Here is a 17,630-nt window from a genome sequence, read left to right as displayed (position 1 = left end):
CACCTCAAGTACAATTCTGACACGGTGGTGCTCAGTCATGTCCCACAGCTGTTTGTGAGCAGCTGCTGTGCTCCACCTCAGCTGTGCTCCTGCTTCAGCAGCAGGCAAACTGCTTCACACACAGGCAACTGCAAAATGTGTGTATGCGATATTATTGTTTTCTATGAAATGCTTATCAGATTTCTGAATGATTTGTGAAACCTTCTGCTACCAACAGAAGTGTCAAATAAATGGAATTATATAATTATCCTTCACAGCTATTTTAATGTAGCTTCATGTGCTAGTTTCACCTAGAGAGGAAATAGCTTCTTCCAAAAATAAAGTAAATGCATATATTTAACTTAATATAGTCAAGTAAATTTGAAAGCAACTATTTAAAGTAATGAAAATAGAATATAATGTATACCTATATTAGTACTTTATTATGTGTCAAATGTCTCATGTACGTCAACTGTTTCAAATACAAATTGATACAGCTGGTGGGCTTAATCAGATCTTTCTGTCACAGAGAAAATTTGAGGATGATTTTTCAATAATTCACTTATTTTTCTGTTTATTCATAATTTGCATACAGAAAGTAGATAGCAGGAACTAGTAAAATGAAGGGAAAGTTAATTTTCTTAACAAAAGCTTATTGCACTATTTAGCTGTAACAGGAGAAACAGATGTTTCAGCTTTACAATACCATGTCTTGCAAAACTTCCCTCTGAACAACTATTCGTGCTCTACATGTTTTGGACTGTGTATGGAGGGCTCTGCTAAGAGTCATGAGAAGCATTGCATACATTACTAAAGCCCACACTAAGATAATTAGTGCTAAAAAAAAAGAATCAACAGGCCTTTTCCCCCTCTTTATAGTATTGATTTAGTGTGGGTGAAAAACGCCAGATTTTCAATCTTGAAGATTCATGTTCCACCACAGAGTGGGAGATGGAGCCAGCTTTTCCCAGTGTTCTGCCAATAAACACTTAGATTAACCACCTCAAGGGTAGGGAGGAAGAGCCAGGCTCTACAGCCTATCAACCCTCAGTGTCTCTGATGAACGTGTGAACATGGAGAATGGGGAGCACACAAACTGGGACAAGGAACTCAAATTCTTAATCTTTGTGGCTGTACCTACCCAAGTATTTTGTTGTTCAAAAATTCCTAAAATTGCTGTGCAGAACAGAAATTACCAGGGATCAGTACTGAAGTTACAGTGCTACAGAGAGGACTCTAGGCAGTGGTAGCAGACATGAAAAATTTCTACAGTGAAAGGGGACTTTAAAACTAATTTTGTATCTTGCATGTATATCTCCTAAATGGCAAACTCTAGTTTTTAATAAGGACTCTGTAGCCTTTGGCAAATTCTGTGATAGAGTACATGTATCATTCAACTCTTTGTCTGGCAGTAGGTTCACCTTCTGCAGATCTAAACAGTGTCAATACAGATACAGGCACAAAACCCAATGTGATGGTGCCCAGTCCCTGGAGATGCTAAGCCAGAGCAGTTTAAAGTAGCAACTTTTTTTAGTATCAAACGGCAGGCTAAGAGCACACACATGAACAACTCTGAATACCCTGTGGGTAGGTGGCCACTTGGTAAGCCACCTTATGAGTTTGATCCTTCCCCTGGGGAAGGATCTACTGTAGACATGCCTTGAAGAAAGTAACATGTCCTACTGGAATGTTTAATGCTTATTTTAATAATAGAGCAATCCAGGTTAGTTGAGGATGACATTATTTTGCTTAGTGTTTGTGAGGGTTGCTTTAAAACCACTTGCTTTCAGGCAAAGTGATAATCAGGCTAAGCACTGTAAGACTTATAATGCAAGGCCAACACATATTTTTTCATTCAGGCTGCAAGAATAAACCAAGCACAGCTGTTTTACTGAAAACAACCCACTGGTATTTAAGTAGATTAATAAAATTAACTGTGAAAATCCTCTGCTATGTGGAAACCAATAACCTGTTGGCCACAAGGAGGCAGGGCAAGGATTTAGTAAATGAAAAGAAACTGTTTTTATTTAAAATAAAAAGATTATTTTTTTTAATGAGGCACATTACATTCATTCAGACATGAAACTTCAAACTGCTAGGCAAGATAAAAAGCATTTTTCATTCACAATGTGTGGTTTCAGTATTGCTGTTTTATTCCAAGAGCAGCAAATCTTTATCTTTAAGATATCAAAAAATAGCTGATCTGGAAGCAATTTTCTTCTTTTGAAGAAGCAGATCACACATATTTCTTCAACATCACTTGTGTGTGATAGAGGAGAAGTTCTAACAGTAAGCTTTGATAGCAGCAGTGGATTTACCAACTCAGAGCAAGAAGCCGTGCTGCCAGGTTCATTATTGCTCCCAAGCTAATAAATCCTGCTTCTGGACAGCTTTGGGAGCTCTGCCTTTCACTTCCTTGGCACTTCTAATTCTGGGCTAAAAGCAAGCAGAGGCAGTTCGGCGTCTCTAGTGCCCTACCAAGAACCTTATGCATGAACCTACCATGAACCTTAGGCAGAACCTTAATGATATCTCCTTCCCCCAAGCAGAAATTGAAGACATTCCAAAACCAATACAAACCCAAGGTCAAACTTCTAAATAACAAAGCGGCAAAAGAGGAAAATAAAACCAAAGTATCTCTATTTCAGAGTTATGCAGAAAAATATTATATTGATCAATGAAACAACGCTTTCCACAGTATCAGAATATCACAGTCCAAACCTATAAGCAATCTTCTGATTGAGATGAAGCGACTTTACTCTTAGCTCTGCTTCTGCATGTTACTGACCTAGGTAATTTCAGCTCCCTCTGCCTCTGTTTCCTCATCCTTTAAGCAGTTGCCTTTCCTCCTTGTGAATCAGTATGAGGTCCATGGATAAAAAACATGCTACAAGAACTAGTTGTTATTAATGCAATTCAGATATGGAATGTACCAGATGGTAAAATCTCCAGGATTTTAATGAACTATTGTAACAGAACATATGTAATATGACGTTATTATAACAGGCATTTAAATGTATAGTTAGTACATATAACGTGACCTGCTCTGCTCTCAGTAACTCCACTGGAATTATTTTGGATTTATGTCAGATAATATGAGGAACACAAAATAGCCCCATATGTGCAATGTGGTAAGGTTTTCATAGCAATGATATCTTAACTATTGCCTGTCCTGTTTTTCTCTTTTGCTGGGGGTATTGTATTTTGTGGTTTCAACAGAGCATGTTTTCTGCACTTAGTTCTGAGCAGGAACCAAAGAAGTATCCTAATGTCAAAGATTAAAATGCACCTGACCAAGTATCCCTTACCTAGCATCATAAAACAGTCATCATGAAACAGCAAGAGCTTTTGGGTTTTTCCACTATATTCTGTAAAAATTATGTATTTAATAACCTTATGCTAGACTTGGTAAGTAATTAATGCTTTGTCAGAAGAATCAAACATTCAGTTTCAGACTGTGAGTAGTATCTCCATTCTTTCACAGTGTTTGAGTTCTAGACAAGATGAGTTAAATGAAAGGGCAAAGGTGAAAAACAAGACTGCAGCTCAATCCAGTGGCATCACATACTACAGTCAGAGACAGGTACTTCAGTAAAGGAGGAACATGAGGACACTTTTAGTATGTATAATAGTTCTAGCTCATCTACAATACAACCATAAAACTCAGGTGAATTGACATTTAATATATGAGACACTGGAAGCAAGATACTGATTTCACATAACAAATTAGCCTTTGTGCTAGTGCCCAAAGATTTGGCTGATTACTCACTGCTTTCCCCTAGTGCTTAAGTAGTCTTTTCCAAAGCAAGACAGTTAAACCACAAAAACGTACCGTAGTGTCCACAGCCCTGACCTTCCCAGCAGGAACGTGCTTTGGAATGGCTTCGTCTCCTGATATCATCATGCAGCCTTCTGCTCCAAGAGTAACAATTACGAGCTTACACCCTCTTTCTAACAGCATGTGTCCCACCTTTTCAGCATCTTCAAGGTTGCCAACTGGGATGCCCGTTAAAATTTCTGCCTGGAAAACAACCCACGCAAATGAAAATCATAATCTGACAGCATTCATTTTTGGACAACTGTTGCATTTGAAAACAGAATTTAGTATCTTTTAAAAATGTGTATTGTAGGATGATCATGAAACCACTTCCTACGCTGATATTCAGCTGTGTCTTGCTCCTTGTTTGAAATCAATGTGTAATTCAGGCACAGCAGACCAACAGAGAGAAGCCTAGGCAGAGAGACACAGGAGGTGTGGGTTCTGTTCCAGCTTCTACAACTTACCTGGTATACAACCCTTAGTAAAATTACATTTCTCCCACATGCCTCTGTTTATTCATCTGTGAAATGGACACAGTGACACAGTCTCGGCAAAAGCATTTTGTGGTTTAATGTGAAAAAATGCTGCAAGTCAACTTGGTCACTATTCTTGAGGGATACTAATCACTAAGTGAGGAACTTATTAAATAAACACTTTTTAAAATTCTCAGTGTTCAGCTAGCTAGAGGGGCATCACAAGGGAAAATCTCCTCCAGGAAAAAAAAATAATTGCTCAACTTTGATCACTCTGTTCAGTTTAATATATATTTTTGGATGAGAATACCTAAATTTTATCTGAAGCCCTCTTTGGACAAAGGCCCATTAAAAATTATTATATATTTATGTTACAGCCATGTCCATATGCCTCTGTCAACTGTGCTGGCTCTGTACAAATGCAGTTAAACTCTTCTTCTAACTGATGGTGAGTTTAAGTAAACTTCTCCCAGCTGGGTCTTAAAATTAATCTCTTCTATTTCCACCCAACTAAGAGCAAAACTTCACCAAAATCTGCAATGAAGACTTCAGAATCAAACAACATTTTTACCACTTCACACATTTTCTTAATGGCATTGTATTGTCAAGTGTAATGTACTTTTTCTGTTCTTTTTGGACGGGAAAAGAACAAGAATGAAACAGGAAGAAAAGGAAGAGAAATGTTTTTTTCTCTGAAGCAGTCTACCAGGCAGTTCTCCTGCATAATACTGTATGCCTTCAGCTGTAAGTAAACAGACATTACATTTTGCTGTCTTCACTAAATTTTGTCCTGCTTGCCTGAGAAAAGGGAAGCATTACTGTTGCTCGCATTACAAGGCTGCTGCTGGATCTTGAACACTGAAGCATTTTCAGATAACTGCTTCATAGCCGAGCATAACTTCCACACTCCCAGGGCTCATTTTCAGTGGAAAACTTTCTTTGGAACCTATTCAGCAGCTACTCTCCTGACCTTTGCTGCATGAGCAGCTGAGCTTCTTGGGAAACAGCTGCTGAAATATTTCAAACTACCTTCCTCTGCATGACTGAAGCTTGAATTCAGCGCTCGCAGTTCCTGGTGTAACAAAGTGTAAACTACAGGGATTAAACAAGTGCTTCACGGGGCGCAGGCCATGCCTGCAGCAGAGGGGGCAGGAACTACCCCAGCCAGCTCCGAGCAGGCCGCCCCAGCTGTGAGTCAGCGCCCGCTGCCATTTCCTGACTCTCAGCCTGTCCCAGGCGGGAGCGGCCACCCCCGGGCTCTGCAGGGCCACACCATGCCAACACACTCTCTAGCGCCTATAGTATCACTCGCAGAGCACTTAATGGCTTTAATTTTCAAACATACATGACTAAGTTCTGCAGTCCCTACTCAGACAAACGCACAAATTATTTCAAGCGCTGTCGATCGGCTCGCTGTGAGCCCAGCCTGGTGTGGCGGGACTCGGCTGGTAAACTTGTGCACTGCAGGGGCAAGGCGGGGTCAACGCGTGCACGCAATTTAAAATTACCTTTTTAACCACACTGATCCCAAACAAGAATATAGTAAGATCTAAATTATAAGAAGGCAACTAAATCTGTCCAATTTTCTCTTTGGCATGCCACCATGCTGCTCGAACATCTCTTGCAGTATAAACTGTTCAGGCATATTAAACATATTTCAGTCTTTAAAAGGTTATAAAAGTATTTCCAAGTAAGATTTTTTTTTTTTTTCAAAAAGTATCTCACAAAACCTTTTGAATGTATCTTCTTACAAGGTTTCCAGGAAACCAATTCACTAATAATGGTTTTGGAGTACCTACAGATAGATGACACATAATATTAATATTAATATATATATATGTACATTCTATTCAAGTGTCTAAAGAGTCCGAGTCTCTTCATGAATTTTAATATCTCTGGAGCAGGAATTATGTATTCCTGTATTCAGAACACCTGGTGACCTGTGCTACATGAATAAAACCAATTTAACACAAATCCTTGAATGAAACAGAATTTTTAGAGTACTTTATGAGGGGCAATAATTCCAAACATCCTACCTCTGTAGCAAAGTCTCCAGAAGGAAAGTGGATTTGGTTTTGGTAGAGTAACAGTAAATCTAATATTGGTTTATTTACCTGATATTTATACTTCTGTAAGCTCATGAGCAACGTAAATGAAGTATTAAAATATAATAATTCTTCCTAATGAAATACACAACCTGTATGCTTAGCATTATGACAGCACTCCTCTTCGTGTTTCCCATGTCCCAGATCAACAGGATTTTTCATTTGAGTAGTGAAAGAATTGTTTTGGGACAGATATTTGTAGAAATCTTTCTTTCCATCTTTATACTGCTTATACCAATAAACAAAATTATTTTGAACAGACAGAGTCCGTATAAAAGTAGATCTTTGGCTGCTTCAAACCACTATCATCTAACTCATCTACAGCAGGATGGTACAACTAAAAAACACTGGAACAAGCTGAAAGAACCATAAAAGCAGCAGAAGCCAGACAGATTCTGTGCCAATGATTAGAAATTGCAGTAAATGTCAACTGATGTTAAATACTGTGGTGAGTTTTTAAGTTCCTCCCTTCAGTAGAATCTTATTTTAAAAACAAACTGTGGTACAATTCAGGGAAATAACTAATGGTTATGTAAAGAAAAAATTAAATAACAATACTGAAAGCCCAATGTGGACATTTGCCATCATACTGTACAAAAGAGCAGCAAATGAAGAATTTTATTTTTCTGCAGCTAGTCTCATAAAACTACTCAGTTAAATGGACTTATTAAAGCAAGATGACATTCCACACAACTGCTGTCAAAATAAACCTATGATGGATATTATATAATTAATCTACATACTATTTTCAAAATGTTGTTTGCAAGACTGGTAGAAAAATTTAACTAAAGCTTTTAATTTCATAGATACGAAAGTTCTTGGCCATAGTCTTTACTAATCTTAGTTAAGTCTCTGTCTCTCTTTAGACTGTGGAGTCTGGTCATGGTAAGCTGACACAAACCAGAAGTGCTACATAAAAGAAAATGGCCTACTTTTTTCTTGCCACTCCTGTCCAAATGGCCCACTCTCATGTGCCAGAACAGCCATTTGTGTGGCCTGGAAACAAACTAAGATTGCAAGGCAGATCTCTGTTAAAATTAACACCACCCTGAGTCCCACATTACCCGCAAAAGTCAACCCAAAACAATTAACTTCTTTCAACAGCAACAGTAATTTACACTGGCTACAGCTGAGAATGTTCCCAGCACAGGAGCATTTGCCAGTTCTTCCTCACTGTGGTGCATTTAGGGCAGCCACTTCCAGGGAGATGTTCTGGATCGTCTGCTTGGCATTTTCAAAACCAAATCTGCAGCATTGTATCTGGTTTTGGGAACTCTGGCACAAGTAAGACACTGACCTATCACAGCACACTGCACTGGAAGGCCATCAAGACAGTCAGAGGGCCAGAGACCAGGACATACAAGAGGAGGCTGGGAGAAGCAGGCTTGTTCAACCTTAAGAACTCCTGGCTAAGGGGAAAATCTAATTGCTGTCTAGGGCAATTTAGTAGGTGGGTATAGAGAAGGTATAGAAGCCAGAGTCTTCTTGAAGGTGCACAGGGATAGGGCTGGAGACAACAAGCACAAACTAGAACATGGGAAATTCCAATATTAGGACAAGCTTTTTCACCACAAGGGTGATGAAGCAGTGGAGCATGTGCCAAGAGGTCATGCAGGCTCCAGCCTTGGGAGATTCAGAACTTGACTGGACAAAGCCCTGAGCAATCCATCCTAAACTGGACAGGCTTCACCAGGGTGTTGAACTAGTTGAACATCCAGAGGTCTGTTCCTAATTTCCACAATCCTCTGATCCTCAGCAAATATAAACTGGTGAAATAACAAGAAGTATTAATTCCTTGGGGAGCAGTCTGTCATTTGGACTGGGTTTTGTGCACCTAGCACAATAACAACTTAGCCAATGTTCCCAGGTACTACTGGAAGAGAAATAATAAATAATAACAGGGAAACTGTCCCAGTTTTAAGGCTAATGCATCTAAAACTACATGTGATAATTTAAAATACTTTTCATTTCAAATATTTAAACACAGTAAGTCAGTTGGCTACAAACTTGGCCTGTACCTTAAAAGATTTCTTTCGAGAATGACAAAACAAGAACTCAATCTCATTAATTCTAACACATGTGAATGGTCCCCAAGAAGTAGTACAACAGATTTAGTGTATAAGAAATTGCAAGGTCAGGCCACAAGCCAAGCTAGTTCCAGTTGTTTCAAATTAAAAAATTTTTACATACAGGCAGGCAGAAATACTTATCATGCTAGAATAATTAAAAACTGATTGAAATGAATTGGCCTGAGGATATAATTTCCCTCCCAAAAGTAACATCTTTCATTTAAAACTAAATATGGGAAAATTCGTAGTTTCCAGCAACTGATAAAAAGCGGTTTAGAACAAAGATGGAAATAAAATATACTGTGAATTGCTGGCGACTTCTATGCAATGGCAGAAGAGTAGCTTTCCATTACTTAAATCATAAAAGGCAAATCCAAGAGATGTTCTGAAATATATTATTTCTAAATGACCTGTTTTTGTTTTGACTCCTAGAGAAATCAGTTATATTTTCTTAAGGAAGATTATTCTTACTATTAATCTCTCTATATTAGAAGCAGTAACTTAAATGTCCTTATTCCAGACTACAGATAAAGTTTTATAAACTTCATATTCTCTGAATCTTACAAAAGGCAATTATATCTCTTGATTTGGGACATACTAACAAATATTTATTCCAAAAAATGATCTATCCTCTGTTAATAGACAGTATCACTTAAAAGGAAACAGTAGGAATATATCTGGTTTTCTGTGTTATTTTTATACATCTTACAGTTTTAACAAAATCAGCAATTAACTTGTACTGCTTTCTGCTATTGAAGCTCCAATGCTAGTATTTAATTAAATTTTTGCAAGGCCTTCTTTAGATCTGAAATCTGATACCCATTTTACATTAGGAAGAAAGTAGTTCCAATTTTGCATTAAAAATAGCTTGTCAAACTTAATAATTTGCTGTAACCATTCAGGAGTTTTTCTTCTCCTGAAGGGCTCCTCAGTACTCTTTGAACAGAGAAGCAGCTGTTCTTCAAAACGTTTAGGATCAAATTGAAATTGCTGATGTGCAATATATTTTGGTTCCTAACCTGCAGGGCTATGTAACTGCATGCACACGCTAAGAAAGAAAAACAACACATGAACTGTATTGACATTGTGGTTATGCCTAGAGCCATCTGCAGCAAGGAATCACACAAATACGTGGGAAAAAAATGGTAAGTATTCCAAAGAGCTTGTCTGGTATAGGGTTGTCTCTTTTTTAACATTTATAGATGACTGAAAAGAACAACCATTAGTTTTCACCAGGATGACACTGGATACATTTATTTTTCATTAGAAGAATTAAGGGAATGGAGAACTAGCACATTCCTTCACAAACCTCAGGGATTAGGCTTTGCTACATCTGGGAATTAACAAACTAGTCTCAACAAGTTTGATCTTTCTGGGAAAAGATAAAACTGAACTACAGGCTAAGCAGCAAAAGAACTGATAACCTTGCAAGATTTGTTCTGACATTTTTGTTCATGAACCACATAAAAAGAAAGTAATGTCAGACATAAAAACCCCTGTTATTGCAACAAGCAAGAGTGAAAAGAACAGCTTGTGAAGAGCCTTCTAGACAAACTAATGGTAGATAATTCACTGATAGTGTAATTTTGTTTGCTTCTCTCTAGCATGTAAATCCATAAGAACAAGCTGTGCTGTTACACCAGATACTGCATGTGATTTCATTAAATCCTAAAGTATTTAATAAAGAATGGAATATAAAGCGTTGATGTTGTATTTGATATTTGCTTGTTTGAGAGCCAGCATCCCATGGCTGACACTATAGCTGACAACTTTAAACTTCTGTTCTGTGACAAAGGCATTGCAGATCAAGACCCTGACCTTTAGAGCTGTAAATAACAGAAACTTCTATCTCAGTAATAATTCAGCTAAACACAAGGACCATCCCCTTTTCTCATCTTTGATAATACAAACACCCTACACAGTTTATGAGATGTATTAAACTATATGGCTGGTGTTCTGTTTGACAGCCAACATCATTTTCTGTTACAAACATACTGTTCACATATTATCCAAAAAGCACAGGATTTTATAATTTAAAAGTATTTCTTGGTGAACAAGGAAGAGAGGGATATTATGATGAAATTGTGATAAATACTTGCAAATATAAATTACTAAGAAAGGCAAACCAAGCAATAAAAATAAAATATCTGTGTAAATTTAATCTTGTCTTAAAGCACACATCTGTGTTTAAAAGAATGTTTTAGAAGCAGTTGAACTGGGCAGCTCTAAAAAACTCACCTTCAAACTGAAAGTGGTTTATTAACTATTTAAAAGACTTAGTAAAGATAAAGCAGAAATACACTTTTTTTTTCCTTGAAGTAGCTAAAAGTACCAGATAACAAGAAAAATTACTCCAGAAAGGGTAAAGCTGGAACATAAATAGGATTTTGGCTGGAAGGAAGACATTTGAGACTTAGAAATACCAAGTAGGAGAGAAAATGGAGCTGGAACAGAACACCTCAGGACAGCAGTTGTAACCAGGACATTCAAAAAATTTGGTCACAGAGAATAATATTTCTTTAAAATCCAAGAGAATGACCATGGTGGCTTAGAGAAAAGGTCCATCTCATCCAAGTGCTATTTTCTAACTGTAATTGCCAGTAAATACTAAGGGAATTTTTTTTTAAAAAATAGGATTGAAAGATCTTTTCCCAGTATATGTTCAGATCAGTTTAGGTACTCCCTGATTTAAGATGATGATGGAAATGCATATATAGTTGGTTGAATGCATAAAGTTAAAAAAAATTCGAATTATCTTTAAGATTTGTAGAATTAACTTGTTGATTTTAAGTGTCACGTAGAGATGTGACTGCTAACCTTTATTTGGGTATGTAAACATTTGTCTGTATATCAGACTTCTCAAGTGTACTCATTGTAGAGATCTGAAATTAAAGAAAGTCATGAAAGATAACAGAAAACAGATGGTATATGAACATACAACAATTACTAAAAAAACTACTTTCAAACTTGTGACATAAGAAAAACAAATGCTTGATTTTTCCTTTTTTCTCAGCAACAAGAAAGGAACAATGGCAATAGTTCATCCCTAAAAATCAATTCAATACAAATCAGACATACAGAGAGAAGGAAATCAAACAAAATTTAATATTACATTTGTGCTAACATAATCGATTTTATTGCAAAGTTTCAAAAGGTTGTTTCTAAAAAACAAAGGTATTTATGAGCCATTGTTGTTCTCAGACTATGCTGTACACTTGGATTTATGCTCCCATGATATGGCTGGCAGGAACTCCCATATGTCTAGCATTTCCAGAAATTCAGAAAAGATGAGCCTCCTAAACAGTTGAGAGCACATTTCTGTTCCTGACCTTGTATCAAGTGATCCTAGCTATCTTCACATGGTAATTACTTTTTAAAAGAAAACAGCAGAAAAGAATGCAAACTGTACCCCCAGCTCTGCAGGAAAAGGTAGATGAGTGAGCATGGATCTATTATAATTATACACCTGTATTTCTTGTTCTCTAAATAGAAGTAATTTTCTTTTCTCCATGTGGTGGTAATAATAATACCCCTGGATCCAGCAAGCTACACTTCTAAAGAATGCCTCTTTCAAGACTGTCCCCTAGCAATAAAATACAACAGAAGGAAAAATCTAACATGTGTGATGCAAAGAGAGAAAAGTCAGGAATAGACAAGTAAAGTAAAACAAAGTTTTGTTTCTAATATATGGGGGATAGGTATTTGCAGGGGGAAAAAATTAACAAGTGGTATTATTAAAAAAGCAAACTACGAATGATATTTAATAAATAATGGGAGAGTATGGATGTTCTCAGTCCAAAATATGAGCCATTGCACCATTTAGCCAATGCAGAGGCATAGTCCAAGCATAAAAGTTTTCTGATGGCATTAAGAAAACATGATACTGATGTTGTGCAAGTCCCCTGAACAAGAATAAATACTTTGCCTTACACTCTCTTCATGACATAGAATTCAATTCTGATATCTGTTGTATGGTTTCTGAGCCACAACTTGTATCACTGCCAGTTATCCTGGAAACTCTGGCTTCCAGAGACCTGAAGAGCCATAGCATCTCCCACCTTGCTATTTTGCTAATTCTTTAATTCTCTAGAGTATGTGAACTTGGCAGACCCGTAATGAAACATCCCAGAATAAAACTTAGATGTCCTTTTGGGTTACTTAAGCTGACTCTTAAATGCTATAAGACTCATGGACTGAGAACTTCTGATATAGTTTGTGATGGGGTTTAACAGAAATTTCAAAAGAGGGTAACTGAGTCTTCAAAAATTTACACTGACAGCCATTGTCATTAGACAAAAAACACTACAAGTAAGCAGGACCATGCTCTCTCTTAGCACTTCCCCCTACTCTCCATCCAAAGGGATAATGTTCATTACAGAAATCATATTTCTTAAAGATAACTTTAATTCTGATCAAGGCATGGTTCCTATCTAATAGGTTACTTCTCCCACATTCCTGTTTATGTGAAGAGAGGGTGAGGGGAAGGAACACAGCATGCCTAATGGTAATAAGTAGCAAATTTAAACAAAGATCTTACAAGATGAGGTAGATTTGTCTCCTGTGACAAAACCAATTTCCTTTGGGAGAAATAACACTTGAATTAGAAAAGAGAGGAAAAGGAGGGGGGGAAAAAGAAAAAAGCAAAATATACAGTTGAAGGCCAGAGAAGATTCACTGAAAACAGATCTGACAGGAAGAGGCATATGAAACTACTATTAACCATCAAGTGCAGCAAGCGTGCATCACCTCCTGGCAACAGAGTTTAAAACTGTCAGAACACTATGGCTAATGCATTCCTGCTAATCATATCAAGGGACCACAGAACAAGGACAAGGAACTATTTTAATATTTACCACTCAGTGATAACATTTAACAAGTGTCCTTTTATGGACGTGTTTTGCTGATCTACTTGTAAGGAAGGCTGGACCCAGCTTTCCTGCTGCAAACAGCTAATTTAATTTCAAGTGCAAGATAAAGTTATTTTAGAATACTCCTCTTTGCTGGTTAGGTCAGGTAAGAGAAGCATGGCTCAATTTTCCTGCTTCTTATGCTGTATTTCTGAGAAGACTATCCTGAAATATTCGTGCTTAAGACTCCTTCTTTAACATGACATATGACCATTACCTCAGTTTCATTGCAGCAGAAGATATCAGAATAGGTATAAAACTGTGGATCTAGGTCAGCAAGGGCTGGAGCTGGATTAAACAAAGTCTTTACTGAAAAAAAAAAAAAAAAGAAAAAGAAAATCTAAATCTGGAATGTTTTGGATTCATAAACCATCACTTGAAAGACCGTTGTGTTTCAATCACACACCCCAATATTTATTATTAACACACAAATTACTGTCAGTTTCTGCATCCTCCTCTTATACAAAAGATAAACGTTTTGTTTATTATATTAAAGTTGCATTCTAATTCATATGCAGGCACCTGTCATGATGGGAACATTATGGAAGAGTAACAGCAAAAAAACCCCAGAAACTATTATTTTTTTTAGAAAAGAGAAAAGACTTAGACATTAATGCAATTTGTTTAACTGATGATGCTTCTTCCATTATATGTATAAGTTTTACAAGAACTGATTTAGTTCTAGAATTTTTCAGTGTCGTTATCTGAGTTCTGTACATGAAGAATCACGAGTTATGGAGTAATGAGGGGCATGTCCAGACAAGGAGTTAAATATGCTTCTGAATGTGTTACCTAACTTGTTCAAAATGCCACATTATAAAACTGTAGTGTAGACAAGGCACTGCATATTTTTAGTATGCTATTTGGCAGAGCTAGACCTAAACTTAACATGTGGTAGAATATGTTAGTTAACCTAACTTTAAACTGTAGTAGCCTAAGGCCCCTAGTAGCAGCAACAAAGGTTTGTCATGAGGACAGTGTAAGTGACTTACTCATTATCAACAGAGGAAGTCTGCAGCCTGGGTTTTTCACTTTGCCAATTCCATGATTAATATCTGAGTCTTAACCACAAGGCCATAATTTTTAAATAAAGCACACACTCTTACTTCAGAAATATTCCTTATAGTGAGTGATCAAATCTTCCAATCTGGATGCCTAAATTTTCTGTCCTAAACACATATTTAGACTGTAAGCTATAGCATGCAACAGTCAGACACCCTGAACATCTCTGAATCCACTTAGTGCCCTAACAGACAAAGATGCACAGAGACTTCTGAAATCTGAGTACCAAGAAGTTTAGGTGACTGACACTTAGAAAGTTTTAACCTTTGACTGTACAACTTTATCATGCCTCTCTACCTGTCTCATTAAAAACAGTATTAAAGTGACACACTTTTACTCAGAAGTCAGAAAATGCCAGGATTAGGAATTCCAATGAAATCTTAATTTGGCTCCCTTAAATTATTACAATACAGTATGTATTATAATAAACTCTTTAATTATATGATCACATACCACTGAAAAACAGCATGTGATCATATAATTAAAGACTGCAACATAATACATATGCAGAAAGGAGACAAATTAAGGTTTCACAGAGAACCTTAACTCTTGCATTTCCTATTTTCTTAACTGCAACACTAATGACGTTTTCTTAAACATAAAACTTTAATGTATACTTTCCTAGGTAAAACAAAAACCAGCATATACTGGAAAACAAACTGTCACATGGTATCATATTGACATATGCATGGGTCAGGAACAGCACTGGAAGTGCTCCAACTTGGGTTTTAAGTAATATAGACTGGTCATGAGCACAATGTAATAGACTACTATTAGTTTTCTCCCATATTTACTATATGCTGAGCATGGGGGAAGATAGAGGAACCCTAAGATCCTTTTTCAGGTTGTGAAGAAGAGCATGGCTTTTGAACAGGATAATCTGTTTGGTCCTGCTGAGGAACTTATATTCTACTGAAATTCTTTCACAGAATCACAGAATGGCCTGGGTTGGATGGCCATTTCCCCTTGTCCTGTCACTACATGCTTTGTAAAAAGTTTGTCTCCATCTTTCCTGTAGGCTCCCTTCAGCTACTGGAAGGCTGCAATTAGGTCACCACTAAGAGTTTTCCAGGCTGAACAAACAGCCTTTCCTCACAGGAGAGGTGCTCCATCCTTCTGATCAGCTTGGTGGCCTCCTCTGGACTCTGTCCAACAGGTCCAGGTCTCTCCTGTGCTGGGCCCCCGGGCTGGATGCAGGTTCCAGGTCTCAGCAGAGCAGAGGGGCAGAATCCCCTCCCTGGCCCTGCTGCCCACGCTGCTTTGGATGCAGCCCAGGACACGTTTGGCTGTCTGGGCTGTGAGTGCACATTTCCAGCTCATGTGCAGCCTCCCACCCAGCAGCACCCCCACGTCCTTCTACCCAGGGCTGCTCTTGATCTGTTCATCCCCCAGCCTGTGTTGGTACCAGGGTTGCTCCATCCATGTGCAGCAACTTGTACTTGGTTTTGTTAAACCTCATGAGATTCCCATAGGACTATTCCTCGAGCTTGTCACTTTCTCTCCTTTTGCCAAGATCCATTCTCCTCAATGAGTTTTTATTCTTTATGGCTCCTTGCATAGGAACTATACAATTGTAACCTTTTTCACTCACTTTCACCACATCATCTCTCTTTATGGCCCACAGTTCCTGTTCCCACTTCCAGTGTCCACAACTTGCTCCCTGACTCTACCTCCATATTCCAATCCCTATTCAACAAATCCTAATCTCTGTTCCAATTTTGTTCCTCTTTCAGCTTCTCCTTTCTTTCTTCCTCTGCCACCCCCAAAAATCAAGTAAATCTCTCCTACATTTCCTTTGCCTGAAATCAACTCTCCATCACCAGCATGCCCATCTATCTTTGTCTCTTCTGTATTGAAATTAAGCAAGCTCCTGCTCTGTGCTTCCTGGGCCTACAACAGATCCTTAACAAAATAAAAGAAGTTGCCTAAAACCAGATTCAGGAATTACATTGGAAGTCATGCTGTCCAAATGGACAAGTGCCTGTATGGACAGATGCTCAGGGGAAGCTAGCTGTGAAGCTCTTAACAATTTTCTGATGTCTGTGTGAAAGGTACTTATTTTCCAGAGGTCGATAATACAGTTAAAATCAGGCAGGTTTCCGTACCGTTGTGAAGGCTTATCTTTAAAAGAAAGCTCCCTTGCTATCAAGTCTAAAGTAAATTTTAAGGTAGCTGGTATTCATAATTCAAAAGCTAGGGTAGGGTGGGAGGCATTTTCCATTGCCTGGTTTCTGTAACCACAGTGCTTTGGCAGAAATCATGAAGAGTTTAACCACAGACAAACAGCTGTTATGAAAAATTGTAGCCCAAGATTAAAAGCTTGAAGCATCCGAAAAATAGATCTGTTTCTTGCAAGTGACATGGAACCTTTAACTGAGGGTGCTTCCACACCATTTTTCACAACAGTATTAATATGCTGGGCATTATCATATTATTATTATTATATTTTATGGAGTCTGTCATTAGAGCAGTCCAAAACCAGACTTTTGGAGGCAGCAGCAGATTCTCACCATTGACCACTAAAAACCTTTACTTGTCCAGTCAGATTTCCTCTACAATTTATATCCACTTCATATTCACAACCCTTCCTTCCTTCCTTCCTTCCTTCCTTCCTTCCTTCCTTCCTTCCTTCCTTCCTTCCTTCCTTCCTTCCTTCCTTCCTTCCTTCCTTCCTTCCTTCCTTCCTTCCTTCCTTCCTTCCTTCCTTCCTTCCTTCCTTCCTTCCTTCCTTCCTTCCTTCCTTCCTTCCTTCCTTCCTTCCTTCCTTCCTTCCTTCCTTCCTTCCTTCCTTCCTTCCTTCCTTCCTTCCTTCCTTCCTTCCTTCCTTCCTTCCTTCCTTCCCTCCCTCCCTCCCTCCCTCCCTCCCTCCCTCCCTCCTTCCTTATTGTCACAAGAATAATGAACAATCAGTGCCACAATGAGAGGATGTCATGACATGTACATGACATAATGAGATGTCCCTCTCCAGCTTACAGATCCAGATGACCTTCACTGAAGAGAAGCAAAGAGTTCTTGCCTGTCTCTATATTCTTTCTCTCTTTTGTTTATTTCTTTCAGTAAGAATGAAGAAAAACAAGCAAAAAACCCTCATTGAAACAGAGGTTTGAGGCATCTGGGTATGCATCTGTTTTACACAAAAATAGTCAAGTGAACATTCTAACATGAAGTGCTACATAATACATGAGGGTATTGCAAGTTAAAAGAAGAGAAATTGC

At 38.0% G+C, this 17,630-nt stretch overlaps 1 protein-coding gene across 1 annotated transcript in view; it reads right to left on the bottom strand.

The window, feature by feature from the left end:
• RBKS (ribokinase) overlaps positions 1-17,630 on the bottom strand; it is a 70,269-nt gene that overhangs the window by 17,588 nt on the left and 35,051 nt on the right. Inside the window, exons 6-7 of the mRNA XM_064414506.1 lie at positions 13,571-13,662; positions 3,812-4,000 (exon numbers count right to left, since the gene is read on the bottom strand). Coding sequence (XP_064270576.1) covers positions 3,812-4,000; positions 13,571-13,662 — 281 coding nt within the window. The remainder of the gene's footprint in view (positions 1-3,811; positions 4,001-13,570; positions 13,663-17,630) is intronic.

This window comes from Passer domesticus, chromosome 3 (genome assembly GCF_036417665.1).
Source record: "Passer domesticus isolate bPasDom1 chromosome 3, bPasDom1.hap1, whole genome shotgun sequence".
Taxonomy (NCBI): domain Eukaryota; kingdom Metazoa; phylum Chordata; class Aves; order Passeriformes; family Passeridae; genus Passer; species Passer domesticus.
Note: the sequence above shows the minus strand (reverse complement) of the source record. Positions and strands in the feature narration are given on the sequence as shown.